Source organism: Ranitomeya imitator, chromosome 5 (assembly GCF_032444005.1).
Source record: "Ranitomeya imitator isolate aRanImi1 chromosome 5, aRanImi1.pri, whole genome shotgun sequence".
Lineage (NCBI taxonomy): Eukaryota > Metazoa > Chordata > Amphibia > Anura > Dendrobatidae > Ranitomeya > Ranitomeya imitator.
The window spans coordinates 111886835-111912795 of record NC_091286.1 but is presented as its reverse complement, the minus strand read 5'-3'; the positions used below and the strand labels follow the sequence as shown (position 1 = coordinate 111912795).

The following is a 25961-nucleotide window of genomic DNA, read 5'->3' as shown; positions in this document are numbered from 1 at the left end:
TAGTGCTAGAACACTGGGACGGGGAGGGCCTCATAAAAGGGATACCTATTGTACCCTATGTGCTGGAATTCCGGGACCGCCTACAGGAGCTGACCCAGGCTGTATGTGAGAACATGCAGGTGACCCAGCAGCGCCAGCGCGTATGGTACGATCGGAGGGCCAGAGAGCGCACCTTGGAAATAGGACAGAAGGTCCTGGTGTTAGAGCCCACTAAGCAGAACAAGCTCCAAGCTGCATGGCAGGGGCCCTACCAGGTAGTTGGGAAAATAGCCGACACAACCTATAATGTCGCCGATTGTGACGACCCCGGGGTTATCTGCATGTTCCACATGAATATGCTGAAGTCCTTCCTTGGAGCGCCCTGAAGAGGTAGTGGCCATCTGTGCACCTGAAGCAGAGGATTTAGCCGGACTTCCCTTGCCGAATGTCTTAGGGGAAAGGACTCAGTCTAAAACATGGGACCAGGTACACTTGGGTGAAGACCTAGGCCCCCGGGAGAGACAGCAGGCGGAGGAGTTGTTGAGGCAGCGACAGAGAATGTTTTCGGGGAGACCAGGGTACACTCGCCTGGCACAACACAAGGTTGAGACCCAGGATCAGACCCCCCTGTGACAAAACCCCTTCCACGTCCCTGAGTCTGTACGAGAGGGGATGCGACAAGAGATACAAGAGATGTTGCGTTTAGGGGTCATTGAAGAGTCAGATAGTCCCTGGGCATCCCCCATAGTGTTAGTGCCCAAGAAGGATGAGACTACATGGTTTTGTGTAGACTATCGTAAGCTCAATGAGAAAACAGTGACGGATGCATATCCCATGCCGCGTGTGGATGAGTTGTTAGACCGGCTGGCGGGGGCAAAGTATTTGACAACCATCGATCTATGCAAAGGCTACTGGCACATTCCCCTTAGTCCTGAAGCTATTCCCAAGTCGGCATTTGTCACCCCGTTCGGCTTATTCCAGTTTCGAGTTATGCCATTCGGGATGAAGAATGCCCTGGTGACCTTCCAGAGGCTGGCTGACCGGCTTCTGGATGGTCTCTCCAGGACTATGCTTGTGCCTACCTGGACGACATCGCCATCTACAGTGCGACATGGGAAGAGCATCTAAATCACCTAGAGACAGTATTGGAAAGGATCCACCAGGCCGGAATCACCCTGAACCCAAACAAGTGTCATGTGGACAAAGCAGAGGTTCAGTATTTAGAGCATTGGGTGGGAAGTGGGAAACAGAGACCAGAACCAGCCAAGATTAAGGCCATAGCCAAATGGCCCACCCCACGCACTAAAGCCCAGGTCATGGCATTTCTAGGGACAGCGGGGTATTACAGGAAATTCGTTCCCAATTACAGCAGCGTAGCCAAGCCCCTCACTGATCTGACCCTTAAGAACCAACCCCGCCAGGTAGCCTGGAGCCCAGAGTGTGAGGAAGCCTTCTGCCAACTAAAGGACGCCCTCACCAATACCCCTGTATTGGCCGCACCCGATCCAACTAAACGTTTCCTGGTTCACACAGACGCTTCTATGTTTGGATTGGGGGCAGTACTGAGCCAAGTCGGGCCGGACGGCCAAGAACACCCGGTAGCTTACCTGAGTGGGAAACTACTGCCCAGTGAAGTAAGCTATGCGGCCTTCGAGAAGGAGTGCTTGGCGGTAGTATGGGCACTCAAAAATTTGCAACCATATTTGTATGGACGACAGTTTTCCCTCCTAACGGACCATAATCCCCTAGTCTGGCTTAATTGGGTCTCCGGAGACAACGCCAATGCTGCGGTGGAGTTTAGCCCTACAACCTCTGGACTTCACCATCCACTACAGACCCAGCAAACAAAACTGTAACACCGATGGACTAAGTCGACAAACGGAACTTGTGCCAACCTCATAAACTTCGGTCATCCCCAAACCGATCCGTTAAGGATCAGACTGTATATGCCGATTGCGTCGCTGAAAAGGGGTGCTGTGTTACGGAACCACTCAGCACCCAGAATATGTTGTGCAGTTATATGTATAATCGGTTGCATGTGAGAAGCATGTCCCTAATGCATCAGCCCACAAGCTGCACCCCTGGGCAGAGGGGACACAATATTCCCCTTTTGTCCACCCCCCCACCTTTGTAATTCCCACAGTAAATATCGGCAGGCTCCGGCCACCTGCGGCTATTGGCCTGCCCTCTGTTTTTGTGTTATATATTCTGTGTCCTGTGAGTAAAGTTTTCAGACTGGAAATACGTGGAGAAGCAGTGATCTTTTATATGCACCCATGTAATGCAGGAATTCCATCCAGCGTCCTTCATTCAGACTCCAGCCAAAGCAGAGTGGACCTCCGAAAACACGGGGTGGTACTGGAAGAGGTATCCCAGATTGGTAGACCCCGTTACAGATACCCCCACAGTGAATTTTTCCACAGTGCCCTCCACGCGCACAGTATGATGACCCTACTATACCCCCCCTCTCAATCTACCCCAACAAAGAGTCGTGACCACATAACATTGATTGGCCAACTATAATCCCCACACAGCCCTCCATACAGCATAATGATCACAAACACTGCTCCATACAGTATATTTGGCCTCACATAGTCCTCCATGCAGTATAATGGTCACACAGTGTTCCATACCATGTAGTATGGTCTCACATAGTCCTCTGTGCAATATAATAGGGCCATTCATTGCTTTCCATACAGTATAATGACCCCACATAGTGCTCCATACAGTATAATGGCCTCACATAGTGCCCCATACAGTATAATGGCCCCACATAGTGCTCCATACAGTATAATGACCCCACATAGTGCTCCATACAGTATAATGGCCCCACATAGTGCCCCCTACAGTATAATGGCCCCATATAGTGCTCCATACAGTATAATGGCTCCACATAGTGCTCCATACAGCATAGTAGGCCCCACATTATATTAAAAAAAAACGTCACCCCTGCCTGTTCCCTCGCTGTTCCAATCTCTTCATGGTGTCTTGAGATCCTCTGCACACCTTGGTATAGCGGGTGAGTTGTAATGATGACATTGTGCCTGCTGTGCTCAGGCATCAGTAGCAGAAGAGGAATGATAGGATAAGGAGCGTCAGCTGGCACTCCTTCCTCCATCATTGCTTTCAACTTTTGTATAAAGTGCAATGCTGGGCGAAGGACTGCTGAGCAGAGGCTCCAAATTGTATAAGGACCTGGACAGAGGTAACAGAACATATATTAAGGGTATGTTCACATATGACATTTTTGCAGCATTTTTTTCTGGATCCAGAACTCTTGACAGTAAAAGCCCAACATATAAAATGCAGCTATTTGCGTCATTTTATTCTGAGTATTTTGCTGCATCTTTCAGGCAGATTAAATGTCATTTGTCATGCTGCTGCAGACCCTCTCATCCCTTGGAATCACAGACTTGGCCCTATCCTGGATCGCGTCATACCTAACTGACCGTACATTCAGCGTCTCCCACTCACACACCACCTCCTCACCTCGCCCCCTATCTGTCGGAGTCCCGCAAGGTTCAGTACTAGGACCCTTGCTCTTCTCCATTTACACCTTTGGCCTGGGACAGCTCATAGAATCTCACGGCTTTTAGTATCATCTCTATGCTGACGACACACAGATCTACATCTGCGGACCAGATATTACCACCCTACTAACCAGAATCCCTCAATGTCTGTCTGCTATTTCATCCTTCTTCTCCACTAGATTTCTAAAACTTAACATGGACAAAACAGAATTCATCATCTTTCCCCCATCTCACACGACCTCCCCAACGAACCTATCCATTACAGTAAACGGCTGCCCTCTCTCCCACAAGCCCGCTGTCTTGGGGTAATCCTTGACACTGATCTCTCTTTTAAACCACATATCCAAACCCTTTCCACTTCCTGTCGCCTCCAACTCAAAAATATTTCACGGATCCGCACATTCCTAAACCAAGAATCCGCAAAGACCCTAGTCCATGCCCTCATCATCTCCCGCCTTGACTACTGTAACCTCCTGCTCTGTGGCCTCCCCTCTAACACTCTTGCACCCCTCCAATCTATTCTAAACTCTGCTGCCCGACTAATCCACCTGTCCCCCCGCTATTCCCTGGCCTCTCCCCTCTGTCAATCCCTGCACTGGCTCCCCATCAACCAGAGACTCCAGTACAAAAGCCTAACCATGACATACAAAGCCATCCACAACCTGTCTACTCCATACATCTGCGACCTCGTCTCCCGGTACTCTCCTGCACGCAACCTCCGATCCTCACAAGATCTCCTTCTCTACTCCCCTAATTATCTCCTCTTCCCACAATCGCATACAAGATTTCTCTCGTGCATCCCCCCTACTCTGGAATTCTCTACCACAACATATCAGACTCTCGCCTACCATCGAAACCTTCAAAAAGAACCTGAAGACCCACCTCTTCCGACAAGCCTACAACCTGCAGTAACCACCGATCGACCAAACCGCTGCATGGCCAGCTCTACCCTACCTACTGTATCCTCACCCATCCCTTGTAGATTGTGAGCCCTCGCGGGCAGGGTCCTCTCCTCCTGTACCAGTTGTGACTTGTATTGTTCTAGATTATTGTACTTGTTTATTATGTATACCCCTCCTCACATGTAAAGCGCCATGGAATAAATGGCGCTATAATAATAATAATAATAATAATAATAATAATTTGTCCGTGGGACAAATGAATATAGTAAAAATGCTCAAAACCCACATCACAAATGTTATGCTGCGTTTTTGCACTTTCAATGGGTAAAAAAGCACTGCAAAATTTGAAAGAATTGACATGCCTGGAAGTGAAAATAGTTGAGCAACAAGACTCGCAGGTCCCTGGATCAGTGGCCACATTGGTAGTACATGGACATTAGAGCATTCAAACTTCTTCCTACCTGCCAGCATGCCCAGCACCTCTTCTTATTAGTAGTCCCAATGCACCATCGTGAGTGTGCAATGTCCCACCAGGCGAGGTGCAGAAGAGGCTCAAAGGGCTTAAGTCCAGCTGCCACGGGCTAAAGATGGTCCTGCAAATCTTCTCCTACCTTCCGTCAATCCCAGAGTCTCTGCTATTTGCTCACACCTAGAGTTGACCTATGAATGCTTAAAGGTGAAATGTATACGCTGATGTGCGTGTATGATGACACCTGGTGGGGTATAGCTGCCATTGAACGGGATGTGATGTTTATGTTCTTGGATGTAGTATGTATATGTCAAAATTATATTTGTGTGGTGAAGAAAATGAACATGTATGAGGGAAGGAATATCAGAAGAAGGCTATTCCCCGGAAGAGAAATATTTCTCAAGGCCTTCCCCAGTCTACAATGGTCCTTGGTGATGATGACAACAAGATGGTGAGTAAAGCGATGAAGTGGTAAAGTGTCTAAAACATAAATGTGATACAGGGCAGATTGCAATATAATTCTTGTATCACAAAGCCTTTCCCGCTAGTGCAGGGCAAAAGGGGCCTAAAGTAGGACTTTCTGTGGTGTTTTTTGAACTCCAAAATCTTGCGTCAATGTGTCATCCAGTGTGACATACACAGCAAAAATGAAAAAAATCAGACCCCTTTTAGGTGCCATCACACCATTTCCTTGTCTGGTATTATTGAAACACCTCTGAAAACCACATCCTTATGCAGATTTTTTACACACATTGAAATGGTGGTGAGACCATCCTGGCACAGGTCACACAGTAGTCACCTGGCCTGCTTTTGTGGTGTGTACTTCCTTAGCACCAACACGTCAGACCCATCACTTCGCATAGTATCAGTTGTTCTTACATACAGTATTTTATGACGTAGAGTTTGCTGGTATGCCAAACATTCAGATTGTTGAATAATGTTCTCTTAGATCTGGCTTACAAACCACTACTTTCATGCAGATTTTGATATATTAAAATTTTGCTGGGTAAAGCTTACATTGCCTTCAAATCAACACAAGGTTGAAGTGACATAGAGATTTTGTGAATGCTTTGTTACAGGTGCTCTGGAAACCTAAGGAGATTGAAAATGGTGTTGAATTCTCTTATACAAGCGCTGATGGAGAAGAAGGATACCCTGGTGAATTACAAGTGTGGGTGACATACATGCTTCTTGGCACTGAGCTTATTATAAACTATAAGGCTGGGACCAGTAAAACCACACCTATCAATCTAACCAACCACTCTTACTTCAATTTGGCAGGACAGGTAACAGCAGAAAATAGAGCATATAATTAATATCATTAGTCTATGCTGAGAAATGCTATTTTTTTAAATTATATTTATTAAACTCTTCATTGTTTACTGTTCTCCCTGCGATCAGCGAGACCAGGCAACGCTGATGAGACTTGTAGTCAGCAACCGCTGTGTAACGTGTATTACGTAAATAAAAAGCACAGCTTGGGGTCCCCCTTGATTTTCCTTACCAGCTGAGTTAAAGCAGACAGCTGGGGGCTGATGTTAATATTATGGGAAGGGGCTAATAGCCATAAAGGTTCCCAGGCTGTTAATATTAGTTCAAAGCTGTTTGCTTAGCCTTTACTGGTTATAAAGAGACCCCCCCCCAAAAAAAAAAAAAAAAAAAAAGACTTTTATTAAAACTCCTTATATTTAGTAACTATCAAAGCCTAAACAGACAGCTGCGGACTGATATTAATAGCCTAGGAAGGGGCCATGGATGTTGGCCTCCTCCAAGACTAAGAACATCAGCACTCATCTGCCCAAGAAATGGCGCATCCATTAAATGTGTGATCAGTAACTCTCAAACTGTGGGGATAGTGGCACTTACTTCTAAAAAGGGGAGCGGATGAACCTCTTAGTCAACAGTAGTGGCAATTCCAGATATGGATCCCAAACGTAATAGATTATGGCTCATATAGTACTATCAATATATTCTGTACCTTGTATCAGAATACCCCTTTAAATTTTGTTGCCCTTGGGAGTGATACAGTTACGAAACTTGGCTCTTGGAGCTTAGAAGGTTGTGTATCTCATCTTTATGTCCTCCTAAATAAACTAATAGTTAATTATTTGTATGTACTTAGTCTATCATCTTCTTCATTATAAGCATGTGGCAGGAACTGTGTAATCATCAGTCACTATGATGCATCACCTGTTAGTTTAATGCCCCATTTACACTTTTATTTTTCATGTACATTTTTTAACAGCTTGTACAAGGACAGATTATAGTCTGAAATTTGTTATATATTCAAAAGTGAAAAGTCATCTATTGAAGTAAATAGGGCTGTGGGGAAAAAAGCAGAGAATATCCTTTTTTCACTTGGAGTTTTTTATTTTCAGGCAAGAAAAACGGATTGCTACCCTTTCCAAATATATCTACCCCCATAATTAAACATGTCCCACAAAAAAAAACACCCTTTAATACAGTGTAATCAAAATGCTAATATGGAATCTGTGTCAAACCCATCTACAGTCCACTTCCTATGCATGAATTTGAATGGGGCTTTCACAACCACAGCTGTATGCAGCAGAATATACCTGCATAGAAAATGTAGCTCCACTACAGGAAAAAAACAAAAACTGCCTTAGGCCGGTATCACACGTCCTGATATTTCCGGTCCTGGAAAAAACGGTACCAGAGATATCCATGTCAATGTGTCTGTGTGCGTAATCCTTGTGGCACGTGTGGCAACCGCGTGCCGCATCAGTATCACACGCACCGGTGCCAGGGAAGCACTGATACAGTTAGCCCTGTTGCCCAGCGCCAGGTGCTGAAGACAGCTATCATCATTCTTTCCCGCTCTGCCGACGATCAGCGCGAGGAGGGGATAATGATGAGCGTTGTATTCAAGTGATAACAATGACAACAGGCGGCGGCTGATGGGAGTATTGCTCCCATCAGCCTACGCCTGCTGCCGCTAATAACCTGTAACAATATATAGGTACTAAGGAATCTGATAGCGTGGGATAAAACCAGTCTGAGAGCAAAGCTGTTGTAAATGATGTATTTTAACAAAACAGAAATGCAAACAGAACTAACACAGAAATTCCTGCAATTGTAACGAGGTGCTCAGCACAATATGGTAAATCACAGCACAGTGAATAGCGGGAAGCGACCGCTAATATTAACCAGGCCAGCAAGGATATGACAAGGGAGCAAACAAGACACTTGACAAGGCAGTCCAGTAAGTTATCAGTGAAAATGCACACAGTACTTAAACTTGGGAATCCAGCAGAAGTGTAGTAGAAATGCACACTGTACTTAAACGAGGAAGTCCAGCAAAACTTGATCTTATGTGCAGACAGCACTTCTTTGTGAAAGTTCAAAATATCCAGGTGGTGGGTTGAGCATGAAGTCCTGAGAAAGAGGATGAAGGGAAAAAGAGGGAGAGCGCTATCTAAGCGTAGTAGATGAGTAAAAACTCTCTTGGTCAGAAAAGCAACACTTGAATCTTGCTCACCTGGTGTGGTTGTGCAAAGAGGCACAACACTGGGAAAAGTTTAGCAAACTAGGGAAATGCTTCCACAGGTGTGCTGCCCGTCACAGCAGTTCCAGAGGTGAGATGCAGCTGAAAGGGGCGAGGCAGATCACAGAGTAGTGAGCAGCTGAACCAGGGAGTTCACCAGAACACAGGCAGAAGCTCAGGAGCCAGCAGCACAAAATACTCAGGCACAGAACACCACATGACTCGGACTTAAATAATCAGGACAGAGAGGAAGTTCCATGACAGGGTGAGATCCAAGACTCCATCTTGGATCAGGACGAACTGGAACAAGGGAAGTCCGGAATCCTTACATAACAGTGACAACAGGCGGCGGCTGTTGGGAGTAGGGAGTATTCATCACCTATCGCCTGCGCTGTGAATAAATAAATACCAACGATGTGGGTTCCCCTGTATTTATGATAACCAGCCAGGCAAAAACTGCCAGCTGGGGGCTGCAACCCTCAGCTGTCTGCTTCAGCAAGGCTGGTAATTAAAAATAGAGGGGTCCCCACGCTTTTTTTTTAAAATTATTTAAATAATTAAAAAAAACGATGTGGGTTTCCCCCCATTTTTGACAACCAGCCTTTCTAAAGCAGATAGCTGGGGGCTGGTATTCTCAGGCTGGTAAGAGGTCATTGATATAGGCCCCTCTCAGCCTAAAAATAGCAGCCCACAGCCGCCCAGAAAATGCACATCTATTGGATGCACCAATTCTGGCACTTTGCCTGGCTCTTCCCACTTGCCCTGTAGCGGTGGCAAGTGTGATTCATATTTGAAGGGTTGATGTCACCTTTTGTATTGTCCGGTGACATCAAGCCCACGGCTTAGTAATGGAGAGGTGTCCATAAGACACCTCTCCATTACTGATCCTACAGTTATATGGTAAATAAAGACACCACAAATATAAAGTCATTTACTTGAAATAAAACATCACACTTTTTTCCATTTTTATTTAAAAAATAACAAACACAGTTAGGTTAGTATAACGCTTAATTCCACTCAATCCCTCATCTCCTGTGAAAAAAAATAAATTCTGTTCTGTCCCACACCGTAATCCATGTCTGGGGGATAAATAGTTTTCAACCTGGACGGTGCCATGATGCAACCATCCAGGCTGAGAACCACTGGTAAATGAGCTGCATCAGTGACCAACTTCATCAAAGTTATCGCTGGTCAGTGAGGCTGTGTTCCCAGCCGGGCTGAACTGCAGTGACCTCAGCACCATGGGAAAAAGTCAGTGATGAGGTCACCACAGCTCATCTCAGTGAGTTCACAGCAGATCACCGTGAGAATTTTTGTTTATAAAAATGTTCTTTTTGTACTGCTCTCAGCTAGTACTGTTACATTTGCACTTATTTGGTTTCCTCTGTATTGAGTAACAGTCTTTTTTTTTTTTTTAGGGTTCGGAAAACATATACAGCCATGAAATTTCAATTAATGCTGACCATTACCTCCCTGTAGATGACACCATGATACCAACAGGTAAGACTTCGGACAAAGTGTTAAAGGCTGAGCAACATTTTTCATAGGTTCATAAAAAGTGAAGTACCTCTGTATTTATCATTCTTATTATTTTTAACTTGTACTGTTCTAGGGTTACTTCCTGTGTTACAGACCAGAATTGAACCCAGCAATCTGCTATATTTCATTAAAGGGATTGTCTAGCCTTAGTCCCATTCTGTGTGACTGCATACTTGTGAATTCTTCACACTGTACACTGTTGGGGTTTTCTGATGCCAGCGCTGGGCAGTCATGTGATCACAAGCAGTCCGAGTTGGACTGAATTGCCAAGGGCCCACCATTATCAACTCCTGGGCCCCACTTTTCAGCTATATGCAAATATTACTTTATCATCATTCACAAAATTCCATGTCAATAAACTAGGTTGATTGTTAAATAAGATGCAGCTTTTCTCTGTACATAGTGAATGTGAGTGTGATGTGCCAAGTACTACTCATATTAGTGGGTGGTGGCCCATTCCTGCACAGGGGCCCACCTGAGGATTCTCCTGCTTTCCAGTGGGCCAGTCCGAGTGGGCCACTCTTACTAGACTGTGTTGGGCCTCTCTACCAATAAATTTGCATTAAGCAAGGCGGCGCCCATCTAGTTGGCACATGCAAAATCACATGCTTGCAGTCACACGCTCAATACTCCTTGTGACGGTATTGGAATATCCTTACAGAGCACAATGTGCATGCTGTGAGGATTCACATGTCTGCAGTCACATAGTGACTACAGACTTGTAGCCTAAGGCCGCACAACCCCTTTAAGTAGATTGTGACACTTTATCCTTTTTATCATTTTGAAGTGGACATGTCATCTGGGCAGGAGCCTGTTGAATAAACTTCCTCCTAGAATACTAAAGAGAGCAGTGAGAATAAAATAAGCATAATAACTGCCCACTTTTTACCTGGTGACAGGTTCTCTGCAATCTTTATTATAACTCACTCATACATTGTTTAAAATATTAATAAAAACAGAAAAAAAAAGCACATCAAATTTTAATTGTTTTATTAAAGTTTGTCGTTGGTAAGAGAATGTGCTATTAGCGGCCAAATGCTCTACTGTTGTCCATTTTTGTGATCATAGCTTTTTAATTTTTTACAAATGTAATAAGTCCAACATGTTCATGAACAATCACCAATATAAATATGTAGTATGGTTTTCCTCTACTGTAATCTCCTTAATTAGTAAAAGGGATGTGTCGTGAACAGGATGATAGTGGTAGTGGCCACAGATGGCCAGTAAGGGGTAGTCAGGACTGCATTTGACAGTGTGTTACTTAGCAATATTGTGCGGCATTTGGAGACCGTGATGGCATTGAAAGCTCTTAAAGCCTGGTAGATAAGTAGAGTATCTGAGATCCTCTGGAGTGGTTTCGACCCACAGTAATGGCCTGAAAACCTGCTCTGAAAAGACCACTCATCTGGGCCTTGTGGAGAAAGTGTCTTAAGAAACAAGTGGCCCTAAATACAGTGAGTGGTTGTAGACCGCTGCCTGATGACTAACATAAAACGGCAACTACAGAGTTAGAGAAACGACCCAACCAAATTTTTGACCCTTGGACAAGTAAACATATGCCCTAAAGTGATATTTAATGAATGACCGCACTAGTCTGCCTGACTGCCCTACCTCTGCCTAACGAGAATTTAGTATGGCCTGTTAACACTAAATGATGGTGTGATTTGGGATAGTGAAGATAACTGGTCTGTACTACAGTAGTTCTGCTGGGAGTACGTCTTCAAGGATTGCTAAGACTTGTACAGTATCTGTGAAGAATATTGGAGACCTAATTCTATGTCAATTATCTGTATACTATTGGGCATGGAATTACTGTGGTAACATGACACCAGGCCAGCTTCAGAGGGATTCACCCCTCCTCAACCCCCCTAACCCCAACCCAACATGGAGGACTATGGAGGGTGCATTATACTGTGTGGAGGACTATGGAGGGTGCATTATACTGTATGGATTACTATATATGGTGCATTACACTGTATGGAGGACTATGGAGGGTGAATTATACTGTATGGAGGACTATGTACAGTACATTACACTGTATGGAGGACTATGGAGGGTGCATTATACTATATGGAGAACTATGGGGAGTGCATTATACTATATATATAAAACTATGTGGAGTGCATTATACTATATGGAGAACAGGGGTGAATTTACTGTATTATAGGACTATGGGGTGCATTATATTTTATGGAGGACTATGGGGACTGCGTTATACTATATTGAGGGTGCATTATAGGACTATGGTGTGCATTATACCGTATAGAACACTATGGGGAGTGCATTATGCTATATGGAGAACTATTGGGGTGAATTTACTGTATTATAGGACTATGGGGTGCATTATACTATATGGAGGTCTGTGGGGAGTGTATTATACTATATGGAGACCTATGGGGTCAATTTACTGTATTATGGAGGACAATGAGGAGTGCATTACACAGTGTTTCAAATTATTATGCAAATTGGTTTTAAGTGTCAAAGATTGAATTGTTTTGTTTTTCAAATTAACTCGTGGATGGTATTGTATCTCAGGGCTCAATGTACCACTGAAATCAATCTTAAACACATGTGATAATTAGTTTTCCAGGTGATTCTACTTAAAGGAAAACTACTTAAAAATGATGTTCCACATTACTAAGCAGGCCACAGGTTTCAAGCAATATGGGAAATAAAAAGAATCTCTCTGCTGCTGAAAAGTGTTAAATAGTCCAGTGCCTTGGACAAGGTATGAAAACATTACATATTTCACGAAAACTTAAGAGTGATCATCATACTGTGAAGAGATTTGTGTCTGAAACAGAGCACAGACAGAGTTCATGCAGATAAAGGCATAATGAGGAAGGTTTCTGCCAGACAAATTCATTGGCAGAGCAGCTGCCAAAATACCATTACAAAGCAGCAAACAGTTATTTGAAGCTGCTGGTGCCTCTGGAGTCCCTCGAACCTCAAGTTGTAGGATCCTTCAAAGGCTTGCTGTGGTGTATAAACCTACTATTCGGCCACCCCTAAACAGTGTTCACAAGCAGAAACAGTTGCAGTGGGCCCATACACACATGAAGACTAATTTTCAAACAGTCTTGTTTACTGATGAGTGTCGAGCAACCCTGGATGGTCCAGATGGATGGAGTAGTGGATGGTTGGTGGATGGTCACCATGTCCCAACAAGGCTGCGACGTCAGCAAGGAGGTGGAAGAGTCATGTTTTGGGCCGGAATCATGGGGAAACAGCTGGTAGGGCCCTTTTAAGGTTTCTGAAGGTGTGAAAATGACCTCTGCAAAGTATATAGAGTTTCTAACTGACAACTTTCTTCCATGGTATAAAAAGCAGAAACGTGCCTTAAGGAGCAAAATCATCTTCATGCATGACAATGCACCATCTCATGCTGCAAATAATACCTCTGAGTCATTGGCTGCTATGGGCATAAAGGAGATAAACTCATGGTGTGACCACAACCTTCCCCTGACCTTAACCCTATAGAGAACCTTAGGAGTATCATCAAGCAAAAGATCTATGAGGGTGGGAGGCAGTTCACATCAAAACAGCAGCTCTGGGAGGCTATTCTGACTTCATGCAAAGAAATACAAGCAGAAACTCCAAAAACACACAAGTTCAATTGATGCAAGAATTGTGAAGGTGATTTCAAAGAAGAGTTCCTATATTAACATGTAACTTGGCCTGCTGGGATGTTTTGGAGTTAAATAGCTTTTGTTCAGTGAATGTGACCTCCTAATGCTGCATATTCCACAAATGAGCATTTTCAGTTCTTTAAAACATATCAAATGTTTAGAAATTCTACTGAGCTTAATCATTTGGAACAGTGCATGTTGAGGTTTTATTCATTTTGGAGATTATATTGTTATCATTGGGAGGTTTCTTCAATAAAATTTGATGTATACTCTAATGGGTGATGAATTTTATTAGACTGACTGTCATTTGCACTGACCATTTAGGAAAATCCGAGAAAAATGTAATTTGCATAATAATTTGGAACATGGTGTATACCATGGAGAGTGCATTATACTATATGGAGGACCATGAGAAGTGAATAATACTATATAGAGGACTATGGGGAGTGCATTATACTATATGTAGAACTATTAGGGGTGAATTATACTGTATTATAGGACCATGGGGTGCATTATACTGTATGGAGGACTATGGAGAATGCATTATACTATATAGAGCACTATTGAGAGTGCATTATACTATATGGAGGGTGCATTATACTGTATGGAGGACTATGGAGGGTGCATTATACTATAAGCAGGACTATGGAGGGTGCATTATACTATATGCAAGACTATGGAGGGTGCATTATACGATATGCAGGACTATGGGAAGTGCATTATACTATATGGAGGACAATGGAGAATGCATTATACTATATTGAGGGTGCATTATACTATATTGAGGACTATGGGGAGTGTATTATACCATATGGAGGACAATGGGGAGTTCATTAAAGTATATGGAGAACAATAGGGGTGAATTTACTGTATTATAGGACTATGGGATGCATTATACTATATGGAAGACCATGGGAAGTGAATTATATTGTATGTAGGATTGTGGGGAGTGCATTATACTATATGTAGAACTATAAGGGGTGAATTATACTGTATTATAGGACCAATGGGGTTCATTATACTGCATGGAGGACTATGGAGACTGCATTATACTATATAGAGCACTATTAAGTATGCATTATACTATATGGAGGGTGTATTTCACTGTATGGAGGATGCATTATACTGTATGGAGGACTATGGAGTGTGGTAGTTCACTCACATGGCGGCACAGAGAGGCAGGAAAAATGAGAACACTGTCTGTTTAAATTCTTGTTGATTTATTGTCAAGCAGCATAACCCAACTCATAGGAACAAAACTCAGCCTTTCTGGCTAAAACAGTCAGGCCGGTTTCACATTTGCGGTTGTGTCCGCAGCGTTTCTTCCGTAATAATCCACATGCGTTGTGTATTCCTATATTTAACATTAGGGACGCATGTGTCTGCGTTTGATTGCGTTTTGCCGCGTTTGACGACGCATGCGTCGTTTCGTCGTCTGCGGTTTGGCGCATCAAACGCTACATGTAGTAATTTTAGAGGCTTCAATTTGACGCCTAGAAACGTATGCGGTTGTTAGCGGCAGAAATGTGGCAAAAAAACGCATAGCTGTCTATGTGAACGCATGCTGCCACAAGTACATGCGTTTGCTTGCGTTCGTGAACGCATGCGTTGCACCAAAGAAAAACATGTCTAGACACTGATAAGCCACCCCCCCCCACATACAAGGTGATAAAGGGAGGGAGTAGACAGTTGCAGGTGACTACGCAGCAGACAGAGAAGCAGAGCAGACAGACCAAAGCACCTTGGAGGAAACAAGCCTCTGAACAATGTGAGTATATCCTAGCCAATGCCTTTATTTTCTATTTTCTGTTTCTACATGTCCTAATTTCTGCCATTTCTTTCTCTCTGCATGCATCAGAATGTCTTCTTCTGATGAGAAGCAACATCGTGGGCCTTCTCAAGCCGAACATGCCAGTGAAGTGAGTACTCACCTCCTCAGATTGATAAGTATTCACTGTCACATCTACACATATGACAAATTTTTTTCCTTTTTTTAGAGCACTTCTTCCACTGCGGCAGAGGGTGAGCAGGAGCAGCGGGGTCACGATCGGGTGTCATGGCGGCAGCGTGTAAGTATATCTGGCTGACGCTTTACTATATCCTCACTTTAGTATTCTTGATTCTTCCTTTCTAGACTTTACTCTCTCTTTACACTTTTCTTCTGGACTCTTTTTTTTTTTTTTAATCTTTACTTTCATTATTCATGCCATTTCTCTGCCTCTGTTTTCTTTCTTATCCTTATGTTAATGTATCCAACATTAATGTCTTTCTTTACTTTTTAGGTTCCAGAACGGGATGAAGACCTCATAGAAAATGACCTCCTCATCTCCCTGGTCCATGAGCGAGTCCCGTTGTGGGACATTCGGGTTCCACGGCACTCGGACAACGTGACGATCCGGCGCCTATGGAATGAGGTGGCCAAAGCGATGTGGGATGGCTGGGACAACGCCCCGATTCGTGTCCGAACTGCATTTTGTAAGTATTGCAATGCAGTGTGAAGCGGCAGAAACCTCGGCCGTGCTCACTACAACTGTGTGTGATGACAGAAACTCTCAGGAGTTTCTCTCATCACACACAGTTGTATGAGCACGGCCAAAAGTCCATTGTCTAACCATTATTTTTTGTTTTTTCAACAGTGATCAAAGTCAAAACACGTTGGCGTTCGATGAAGGACCGCTTCAACATGGACCTGCATCAAGAGAGCTGTGTTCCCAGTGGTTCTGGAGCAAGGATCCGAAAATATAAATACCACCGCATTCTGGCATTTTTAAGACCGGTCCTTGCCCAGAGAACGTAAGTATTTCTCCTGTGCATTAGGTTGTGTGGTATTGCCATAATCTGTATGTTTTTATTCAACAGGAGTTGGCATTTATTCAGTTTTTGGTATTCATTTTTTTCCTTTGTTCACAGCACATGGAGCAGCACTGTTGACCCAGGTTCTGAAGCGGTCCTTCATCAGACAGCCACGGACCCGTCCCAGCCATTCTGCAGCGCTGCAGCAAGTGGGCCTGCCACACTACCTGGAGACCTGGAAGCTGGTCTATCAGGTGTTCCCCTTTCCCAGTCCTCTGCCCCTTTTTTTTGGGGCTCCTTCCGGCAGCGGCAGAGGGCATCGGACAGGTCCCTCATGCCTGAGTTTTTGCACTTGAGCTCGGTTTTTCACGATGGACTCAAGGCTTTGGGTGACCGAATGGATATTGCCATTAGCCACATGAATACACGTATCCAGAAGGTCACCAAAAGCCTTGACCAAGTAAAAGCCGACCTCCAGAGGCCAGCACATCATTTTTTTAACCAAATTGAAAAGGGCATGTCGGAACACCTTACTCCTGATCTCCAGCTTTGTGTCATGCAGGCCTGCAATGCTGCTTACGTGCAGGCTATGCAGCAGAGTCGGTATTTACAGCAGAGAGTGGCGGCATATCCACCTGTGCCAACACTGTCATGATTGACCTCAATGCCGACCTCTGCTGCATACCACTGCATGGCCACTTCTATTCCTAGCACTGCCGGACACCACTACAGCACCACCACCATGCTGAGTGCTGTAGGACAACCCACTGCCACCACCATGACAACCACTGCTCCTGCTTGGACCTCCTCCACTGACACCATGATGCAGCAGCAGGACCCAGGCATGGCCTTCCGCTCCACCACCACCACGATGCAGCAGGACCCAGGCATGGCCTTCCGCTCTATGAGCAATATGGACCCTGGCAGGCCTTCCGCTCTACGAGCACTATGGACTCTAGCATGGCTGCACGCTCTACGAGCACTATGGACTCTGGCATGGCTGCACGCTCTACGAGCACTATGGACTCTGGCATGGCTGCACGCTCTACGACCACAGTGCAGCCGGACCCTGACAGGTCACCCACTACGACCACGCCACGACATACGAACCCACCAAGGCTTCCCAGAACACGTCGCTCCCAGAAAGGGAAAAAAAATAAAAAACTGCGTACTATCAGTATTCCTCCCCCTCACCTCCCAGTGTGTCTGTAATGTCAGGTTTGTCTCACCCTTCCAGTGCGTCTCAGGCCTCTCATGTGTCAAGCCCCATCCCCGAGCTACCAGACCCCACTAGTTTAGTTGCCCCTTCTCCTGCCATCCCTGCGTCGTCCACACTTAGCCAGTCCTCTCAGCTTAACACCCCCCATTTCCATCACTCTACCCCAAGCAGGCGCAGTTGAATAAAAATGTTGTTTTTAAGAAAATAAATACAATTGTTTTTTGCCCCCAATTTTGTATGTCGCTGCCAGCAACGCACACCGTGCGCCAAATAAAACACTGCACCGCAAACTTCTTTTTTTGGCCACATCATAGCTCTAGTAGTTAGCTAGTACAACACTTTCTGTGTCTTTAGTCTAGAGATATGAGGTGGACCAAAAAATGTATACTTATATTTTCTCCATAATCTCTTCCTTCTGCTTAGTCTGTGACTAGTGTTGCAGACTGAAGAGAAAATGGTGGCAATACAATGCAGAACTATACTCAACAGGTCAGGTGTCCAAAAACTCATTAGTTAGGACACCTGACCTGGTGAGTAGAGAAGTGCATTGTATAACCTTCTTTTTCTCTTCTGTGTACGCAATCTATTTGACACAAAGTGAAGGGACGATGGTGGTCATACAAGGCATATCTATGCTCACCTGGACATGTCAGAAATAGTGAATTCATGAGGCTGTTATATGTGCATCATGAATGCATTTTTTCTGACACCTGACTTGATGAGTATAGATCTGTTTTGTATTACAAACAGCCATTGTCTCTTCAGTCTGCGTCCAATGGATACTGCAGAACAGAATCAGGACGCAATGACGTCAACAACCTTGCCACTAACAACATGGCTGCCGTCACACTAGCAGTATGTGGTCAGTATTTCACATCAGTATTTGTAAGCCAAAAGCAGGAGTGGAACAATTAGAGGAAAAATATAATATTAACATATTTAGCACTTCTACATTTATCACCCACTCCTGGTTTGGGCCTACAAATACTGATATAAAATACTGACCAAATACTGCTACTGTGAGGGCAGCCTTGGTTTGTAGAGGAAATACATAGGAGACATGGTCAAGATACCAAAAGTTTATTAACAACAAATATTCGTAACATGTAGACAAGAGAGAAACAGGAGTACCAAACCACCAAAAAATATAAAATCAATTGTTTATTAAATGTAAAATATACAATACAATATAATAAAATTATATATCAAAGGACAGACAAGTTAAAATATGTGAAGGACACAGACAGAAACAACCAAGTTTACATAGTGTAAAAAAGGACCATGGGTGTATAGTATGATATACATATCTCCATTTAACACCGGCTATACGGAGAGATCCAAGGAAAAGAAACGCATAGATCACCACAAGTGTGGCCCAAGGTTCAATATCCGTAGCCCAGTGTGATGTGAGTCAGAATAGCTAAATTTGTATCTTACCCAACAAGGTCCGTTTACAAGGTTGAACGCAGCCCCAACGCACGTTTCGCGAAACGTGCGTTGGGGCTGCGTTCAACCTTGTAAACGGACCTTGTTGGGTAAGATACAAATTTAGCTATTCTGACTCACATCACACTGGGCTACGGATATTGAACCTTGGGCCACACTTGTGGTGATCTATGCGTTTCTTTTCCTTGGATCTCTCCGTATAGCCAGTGTTAAATGGAGATATGTATATCATACTATACACCCATGGTCCTTTTTTACACTATGTAAACTTGGTTGTTTCTGTCTGTGTCCTTCACATATTTTAACTTGTCTGTCCTTTGATATATAATTTTTATTATATTGTATTGTATATTTTACATTTAATAAACAATTGATTTTATATTTTTTGGTGGTTTGGTACTCCTGTTTCTCTCTTGTCTACATTCTTGTCGGAGTATGTCGCGCACCTGGTTGTGACAGTGCGTATTTGATTGTTCTTCTGGGTATTTTTACTCAAAATATTCGTAACATGTAAGAAAATAACTGGTTCAGACAAAATCCCAACAGGACATTTACACAACATTGTCCTGCCACGATACACGTCCAATATCTGATTAAAAAAAGGCAGCAAATTGGTCCCTCATGTGGCCAACTTCAGCAGTTGACCGCAGCGGGTGATGCTGGTAATCGGGCAATGGGTTTGCAACTGTTTCATCCAGTTCAATGTTGGGTCGCTCCTTAGCCATTATGTAATTGTGCAGAACCACACAGGCTTTGACCACCTCGTCGACAGTTTCCATTTTTAGATTAATGGTTGTTGCAAGAATGCGCCATTTGGAGACTAGCATCCGAAAGGTACACTCTACTGTTCTTCGGGCCCTGGTCAGTCTGTAGTTAAAGATCCTTTTAGTCTGGTTCAAGTCCCGACTGGAATATGGCTTCAGTAGGTTTTCACACATCTGAAAGGCCTCATCCCCAACCATAACAAATGGCATTGGTGGACCTTGAGTGTTGGGGAGAGGTCGTGGCCGTGGAAAATTAAAATTTTTGCCATACACACGGCAGCCCATATCAGAGTTCTTAAAAGTCTGGGAATCGTTGCAACGGCCAAAAGCTCCAATGTCCACAGCGATGAAGCGACAGTACGCATCGGCTATTGCCATGAGCACAACAAAAAAATATTTTTTTATAATTGAAGTACTCCGATCCTGTTCTGGCTGGTTTGATAATGCGGATGTGCTTTCCATCCACCGCTCCCAAACAGTTGGGGAAATCACACACACTCCAGAATTTTTCCGCAATTCCAATCCACATGTCCAAGGTGGGTAGGGGTATAAACTCATCCCGGAGTACATTCCACAAAGCCCGGCAGGTGTCTGCAACTATTCCGGACAGGGTGGATATTCCAAGCCGGTATTGGAGGTGGAAGGATGATAAGCTCTCTCCGGTTGCCAGAAATCTGGAAGAAAATAAAGAAAAAAAACAATTACAATCGATTCTATTTATGGTGTTGTTATGCTAAAGACATAAAGGTAAATGCCAAAAAAATACATGTTAGAACACCCAAAATTAGCACTGCCATTGGTTTACATTTGTTACGTACCTTAATGTAACCAGCAGACGTTCCTCTGGTGGAATCGCTCTACGGAGCTGGGTGTCCTGTCTCCGTATGGCTCCTTGGACACGAGCAAGCAAATCCCGGAACGAGTCTTGCGACATCCTTGTATATTCCGGGAATTTGTCCAGGTTGGCATTAAGCTTGCCATACAGCGTGTGATAGGCTCCACGTCTCTCACGAAGTTCAATAATGGGGTGTCTCCAAAAACGCCTACACCGTCTCCTCCATCTTTCGCGATGTCTGTCTTGCTCCCAAGCAAACGCACAGGCAAGAAACAGCTTGATGCTTAAATCCAGATTAAAATAAAAGCTCTCCATGCGAAGATCCATCATGACACAGTATAGAGTAGCACACTGTTAAGATTTCAGTAGTCCTAGGGTCTATACATAGAGATCCCATAATACACGCCCTCTGTAGTCACATTGGCGATGTCTGGTTATCTAGATATTTCTCCTGTAAAATTTGTCACCATGCACACCAAAAACGCAAACGCAGGAAAAAATGCATGGAAAAGCGTGCAAAAAACCCTCATAACACGTAGTTTGGTGGAGAAAAATGCTCTGGTTTCATATCACTGACGCCGATAAGTGTAGTGACACATATCGCCCCTCTACCACCCTGCCAGTGACTGTCATAGAAGGACTATGGGAAGTGCATTGTACTATATGGATAACTATGAGTGGTGAATTATGGGGTATTAAAGGACTATTGTGTGCATCTATATATATAATTGTCTAAGGGTTTTTCTGTCTGTCTGTCCTGGAAATCCCGCGTCTCTGATTGGTCGAGGCCGCCAGGCCTCGCCCAATCAGCGACGGGCACAGCATGGCGACGATGATGTCATAAAGGTTGCCTCGACCAATCAGCGACGGGCACAGTCTGCCGCGAATTCGCCTCGACCAATCAGCAACGGGCACAGTATCGACGTAGATGTCATAATGGTTGCCATGGCGACGATGATGTCATAAAGGTTGCCTCGACCAATCAGCGACGGGCACAGTCTGCCGCGAATTCTGGAATCATCATTGTCCATATACTACGGGGACATGCATATTCTAGAATACCCGATGCGTTAGAATCGGGCCACAATCTAGTTATACTATATTGAGGACTATGGGGAGTGCATTATACTATATGGGGACTATGGGGAGTGCATTATACTATATGGAGAACTACGGGGAGTGCATTATACTATATCGAGGACTATGGGGAGTACATTATACTATATGGAGGACTATGGGGTGAGAATTATACTGTATTATAAGACTATGGGTGCATTATACTGTATGGATGACTATTAGCAGGGTATTATACTATATTGAAGACTATGGGGAGTGCATGTGGGAACCTTTATAGTTTGTGGAGGGCTATGTGGGGCCATTATACAATATGCAAGCAATTATATGGTGTGAATGTTTGTGTGGGGTCCATCATACTGTGGGGAGGACTGTGTGGGGGCCATTATATAGTGTGGTGAGTTGTGGGGCTGTCATACTGTATGTAAGCTCATTATATTGCATGGATGGCTGTGTGGGGGTCACAGTAGAGGGATCATACTGTGTTCGGATGACTATACTTTGCCCAGGGAGTGGAGGTTGGGTAGAGTAGGGTCATCATAGTGTGCGTTTGTTGGAGTTCACTGTGGGTGTATCATACTGTGTTTGTGGGGCACTTATGACATCATACTTTGAGCGCAATGGCAGGGGGATCTAGGACTTCAATAGGAGGAAATTATTTTGTAAAGGCTGCAAAGTTTTGAGATATGCTCTTCTGTGACCCTACAGAATATTAATTTTTGTTGGGGAGGGGTCTAAATTAGAACTGCTGCTCTTGGGCCCAATAATTTCTTTATACGTCCCTTTATATTAAATTTGTTTTATGGCATACTATGCTCTTTTGGGTTAGGCTGTGCTCTCAGTATGAGAATTTGGTGATTATTTGATGTCACAGATTTTCTGCCCCATTTCTGCACCTATTAGGTAAATTAGGTTACATGAGTTTTTATTGTTTTTTTTTGAGAATGCACTTTTTGCCTCTTTTTGGATGTCATGTTTTAAATAAAGCTGCTTTGTTTTTTAAGTTTTCCGATATTTGGCTGTGGCAAAACTTTATTAATAGTTATAAATGGACATGGTTTTATCTGCGTATTTTCTGCATCTAGTGCAATTCTATGAGGGAAAGTCACTACATAAAACTCAGCGTACCTGCAAGAGAAATTGACATGTTGCAGATTTAGAGACTGCACCGCAGGTCAGTTTACGCATCGTAAAAAAATTACAATGGGCATGAGATTTCTAGAAATCCCATCCTCTTTGCTGGAACTGTAAGACTCCGTTTTCTGAACAGCAAAAATACAGTTAAAAATGCACCAAAAACTCACCATGAGAAACTTATCCTTACGTTTTCTTGTTCAATGTTTTCTACAGGTGAGCTGGTGCCTGTTGAAGGAACCTGCTTTGACCTACGGAAGTCTGTTGACCTTGGGAGTCAGATAGCCAAACTGACAGTGAATGGTTTTGATCACAACTTTTGCTTGAGTAAGACTGGCAGGCAACACTATTGTGCAAGGTAAGTAAGGATTTTTTATTATCAATTCAGTCCTGTCCCTGTTTTTTTAACTTTTCAATTTCAATAAATGTTTTTTAAAGCACGACTGCCTCGGTTTTTTTTTTTTCAATGCTGGAGTGGTCTTTCTCATCTATGGTCCCTGACTGTAGTCTTGTACTTACCAGTCGCGGACTTCACCTTTTATCGGCACCGCTCCAGTCCATCTGCGCCATCTTGTGACCGCAACTTATGACTGTTCGGAAGTCTTGAAAACAGACGTGCAAGGTTATGATTATGGAGGATGTTAGTCTTAAATCACTTGCAGAATGGAAAGCAATGGTAGGCTGATGGACAGAGATGAGGGAGGGTGGTGCAGAACTGTGGAGAGCTTTGTGGGTGAGAGATGGAGAAGATTATATTGTACTCGGTAGCAGATAGGCAACCAGTGCAGTGACTGACACAAGGTGGAGGCATCGGTGTAACAGCTGGACAGAAATATGACACTGGCTGATGCATTCAGGATGTATTGGATAGGAGAAAGTTTGGATAGAGGGAGCCAAATCATTAGAGAATTGCATCATTCCAGAAGGGAATGAGTAAGAGCAACAGTAAAGGTACCGTTACACTAAACGACTTACCAACGATCACGACCAGCGATACGACCTGGCCGTGATCGTTGGTAAGTAGTTGTGTGGTCGCTGGGGAGCTGTCACAGAGACAGCTCTCTCCAGCGACCAACGATCAGGGGAACGACTTCGGCATCGTTGAAACTGTCTTCAACGATGCCGAAGTCCCCGGGTAACCAGGGTAAACATCGGGTTACTAAGTGCAGGGCCGCGCTTAGTAACCCGATATTTACCGTTTACCATTGTAAAAGTTAAAAAAAACCCAAACACTACATACTCACATTCCGATGTCTGTCACGTCCCACGCCGTCAGCTTCCTGCACTGACTGTGTCAGCGCCGGCCGTAAATCAGAGCACAGCGGTGACGTCACCGCTGTGCTCTGCTTTACGGCCGGCGCTGACAGTCAGTGCAGGGAAGCTGACGGTGGGGGACGTGACCGACATCGGAATGTGAGTATGTAGTGTTTTTTTTTTTAACTTTTACAATGGTAACCAGGCTAAATATCGGGTTATTAAGCGCGGCCCTGCGCTTAGTAACCCGATATTTACCCTGGTTACAAGTTAACACATCTCTGGATCGGCGTCACACACGCCGATCCAGCGATGACAGCGGGTGATCAGCGACCAAAAAAAGGTCCTGATCATTCTCCAACGACCAACGATCTCCCAGCAGGGGCCTGATCGTTGGTCGCTGTCACACATAACGAGATCGTTAGCGGTATCGTTGCTACGTCACAAAAAGCGTGAAGTTGCAACGATATCGTTAACGAAATCGTTATGTGTGAAGGTACCTTAAGAGTTTTTGACGTTTCAAAGGTGGGAAAAGCTCAGATTCTAAAAAACTGGAAAAAAAAATTAAAATGTAGGTAACATGAGCGAGTGATTGGTTCTAAGGAATAAAGGAAACGTCTGTGTCAAACATCACCCCAAGACAGCGAGCATGCTGCTTGGAAGTTATGGTTCCTATGACCTATATGCTAATATAGATGGCGTAGGAGAGCTGATTCGACTGTCAGATTCCCTTTAAAGAGTGGAATCTGACATTAAAGGATTTACACATTTTCTCACATGAAGGGAAAATAAAGAAAGTGAAGAATACACATGGTAGATTACTCGTGCCACTAAAGTTTTGTGCACATATGTTCTTAAACACAATGTAAGTACTGTAGTTAAACCCTTGTTTTATCAGCGTACAGATTCTCTTTATATGTACCTTATATCATGGTTATAATTTGTAATATCCCATACTGCTAGTTTAATCTTCTTTTTCTTAATTTAAACTTTACTCACCCACTTCAAGTCCAGCTCTGAGTTTTTGCTGTTGCTTTCACGTTGAAAGCGCTGCAGCCAATCAGTGATCTCAGATGACTGACTACATCACTGCTGTTGGTGTGATGTCAGTGCTGCATACAATAAAAGACACTAGCAGCAGCTGTGGAATATAAGTGCTTGCCCTGAGGAGGCTAAAAAAGTGTAGCTTGGTTTTTAAAACAAATAGCACCTAGGGACAGAGGTTTCCTGAAAATGGAAAACCATGTTAAGGAGGAACCTGTCACAAAAAAACAACAACTCCCAGCTGTCAGTTTTGTCTGGCTGGTTTTCAAAAATATAGGGGAACCCATGTTGTTTTTTTAATTAATTTATTTATAGTGTGGTCACCGGCTGATGAATACTCCCATCAGCCGCAGCCTTTTCTTGCTGTTATTAGCAGCAGCAGGCGTGAACTGATGGGAGCAGTAGTCTCATCAGCTGAAGCCAGTGACCGGAGGTAAACCTCCAATAACTGCTTCGGGCTCATTTGACAGCGTAGGAACCGCGGCTGTCTGACCAGCGGTAATGATTTTTACAGCCGATCAGAATCGGTGTTTGCCACGCTGTCAAACACCTGGTGTTCCTGGGGCTGAACCCGACCAGTAGCAAGGACTTCCTCATGAAGTCTGTGTTCGGGGTGTCTGTGCCCGAACAGTAGGTGTTTGGTATGGATGCTGAACTTTACTGTTCGGGTTCATCCATCTCTACTCATCACTAGTGAAGAATGAAAGAGAAAAGTCTTTTACAGCGCTGCACTTAATATTATAAAAGATTAGATGCCCCTTACGCCATCATGCAACATTGGGTGTACTAATTTATATGGCAGTTTTTCTATTTTGCTACATGCACTTGAATAGTTTGGAGACTTT

General features: G+C 43.9%; 1 protein-coding gene across 2 annotated transcripts in view; it reads left to right on the top strand.

Annotated features, from left to right (window-relative positions):
* Positions 1-25961, top strand: part of GALM (galactose mutarotase) — a 78694-nt gene that overhangs the window by 41478 nt on the left and 11255 nt on the right. For both annotated transcript variants that reach the window (XM_069769072.1, XM_069769074.1), the window contains 3 exons: positions 5960-6166; positions 9804-9885; positions 23035-23176. In XM_069769072.1, coding sequence (XP_069625173.1) covers positions 5960-6166; positions 9804-9885; positions 23035-23176 — 431 coding nt within the window. The remainder of the gene's footprint in view (positions 1-5959; positions 6167-9803; positions 9886-23034; positions 23177-25961) is intronic.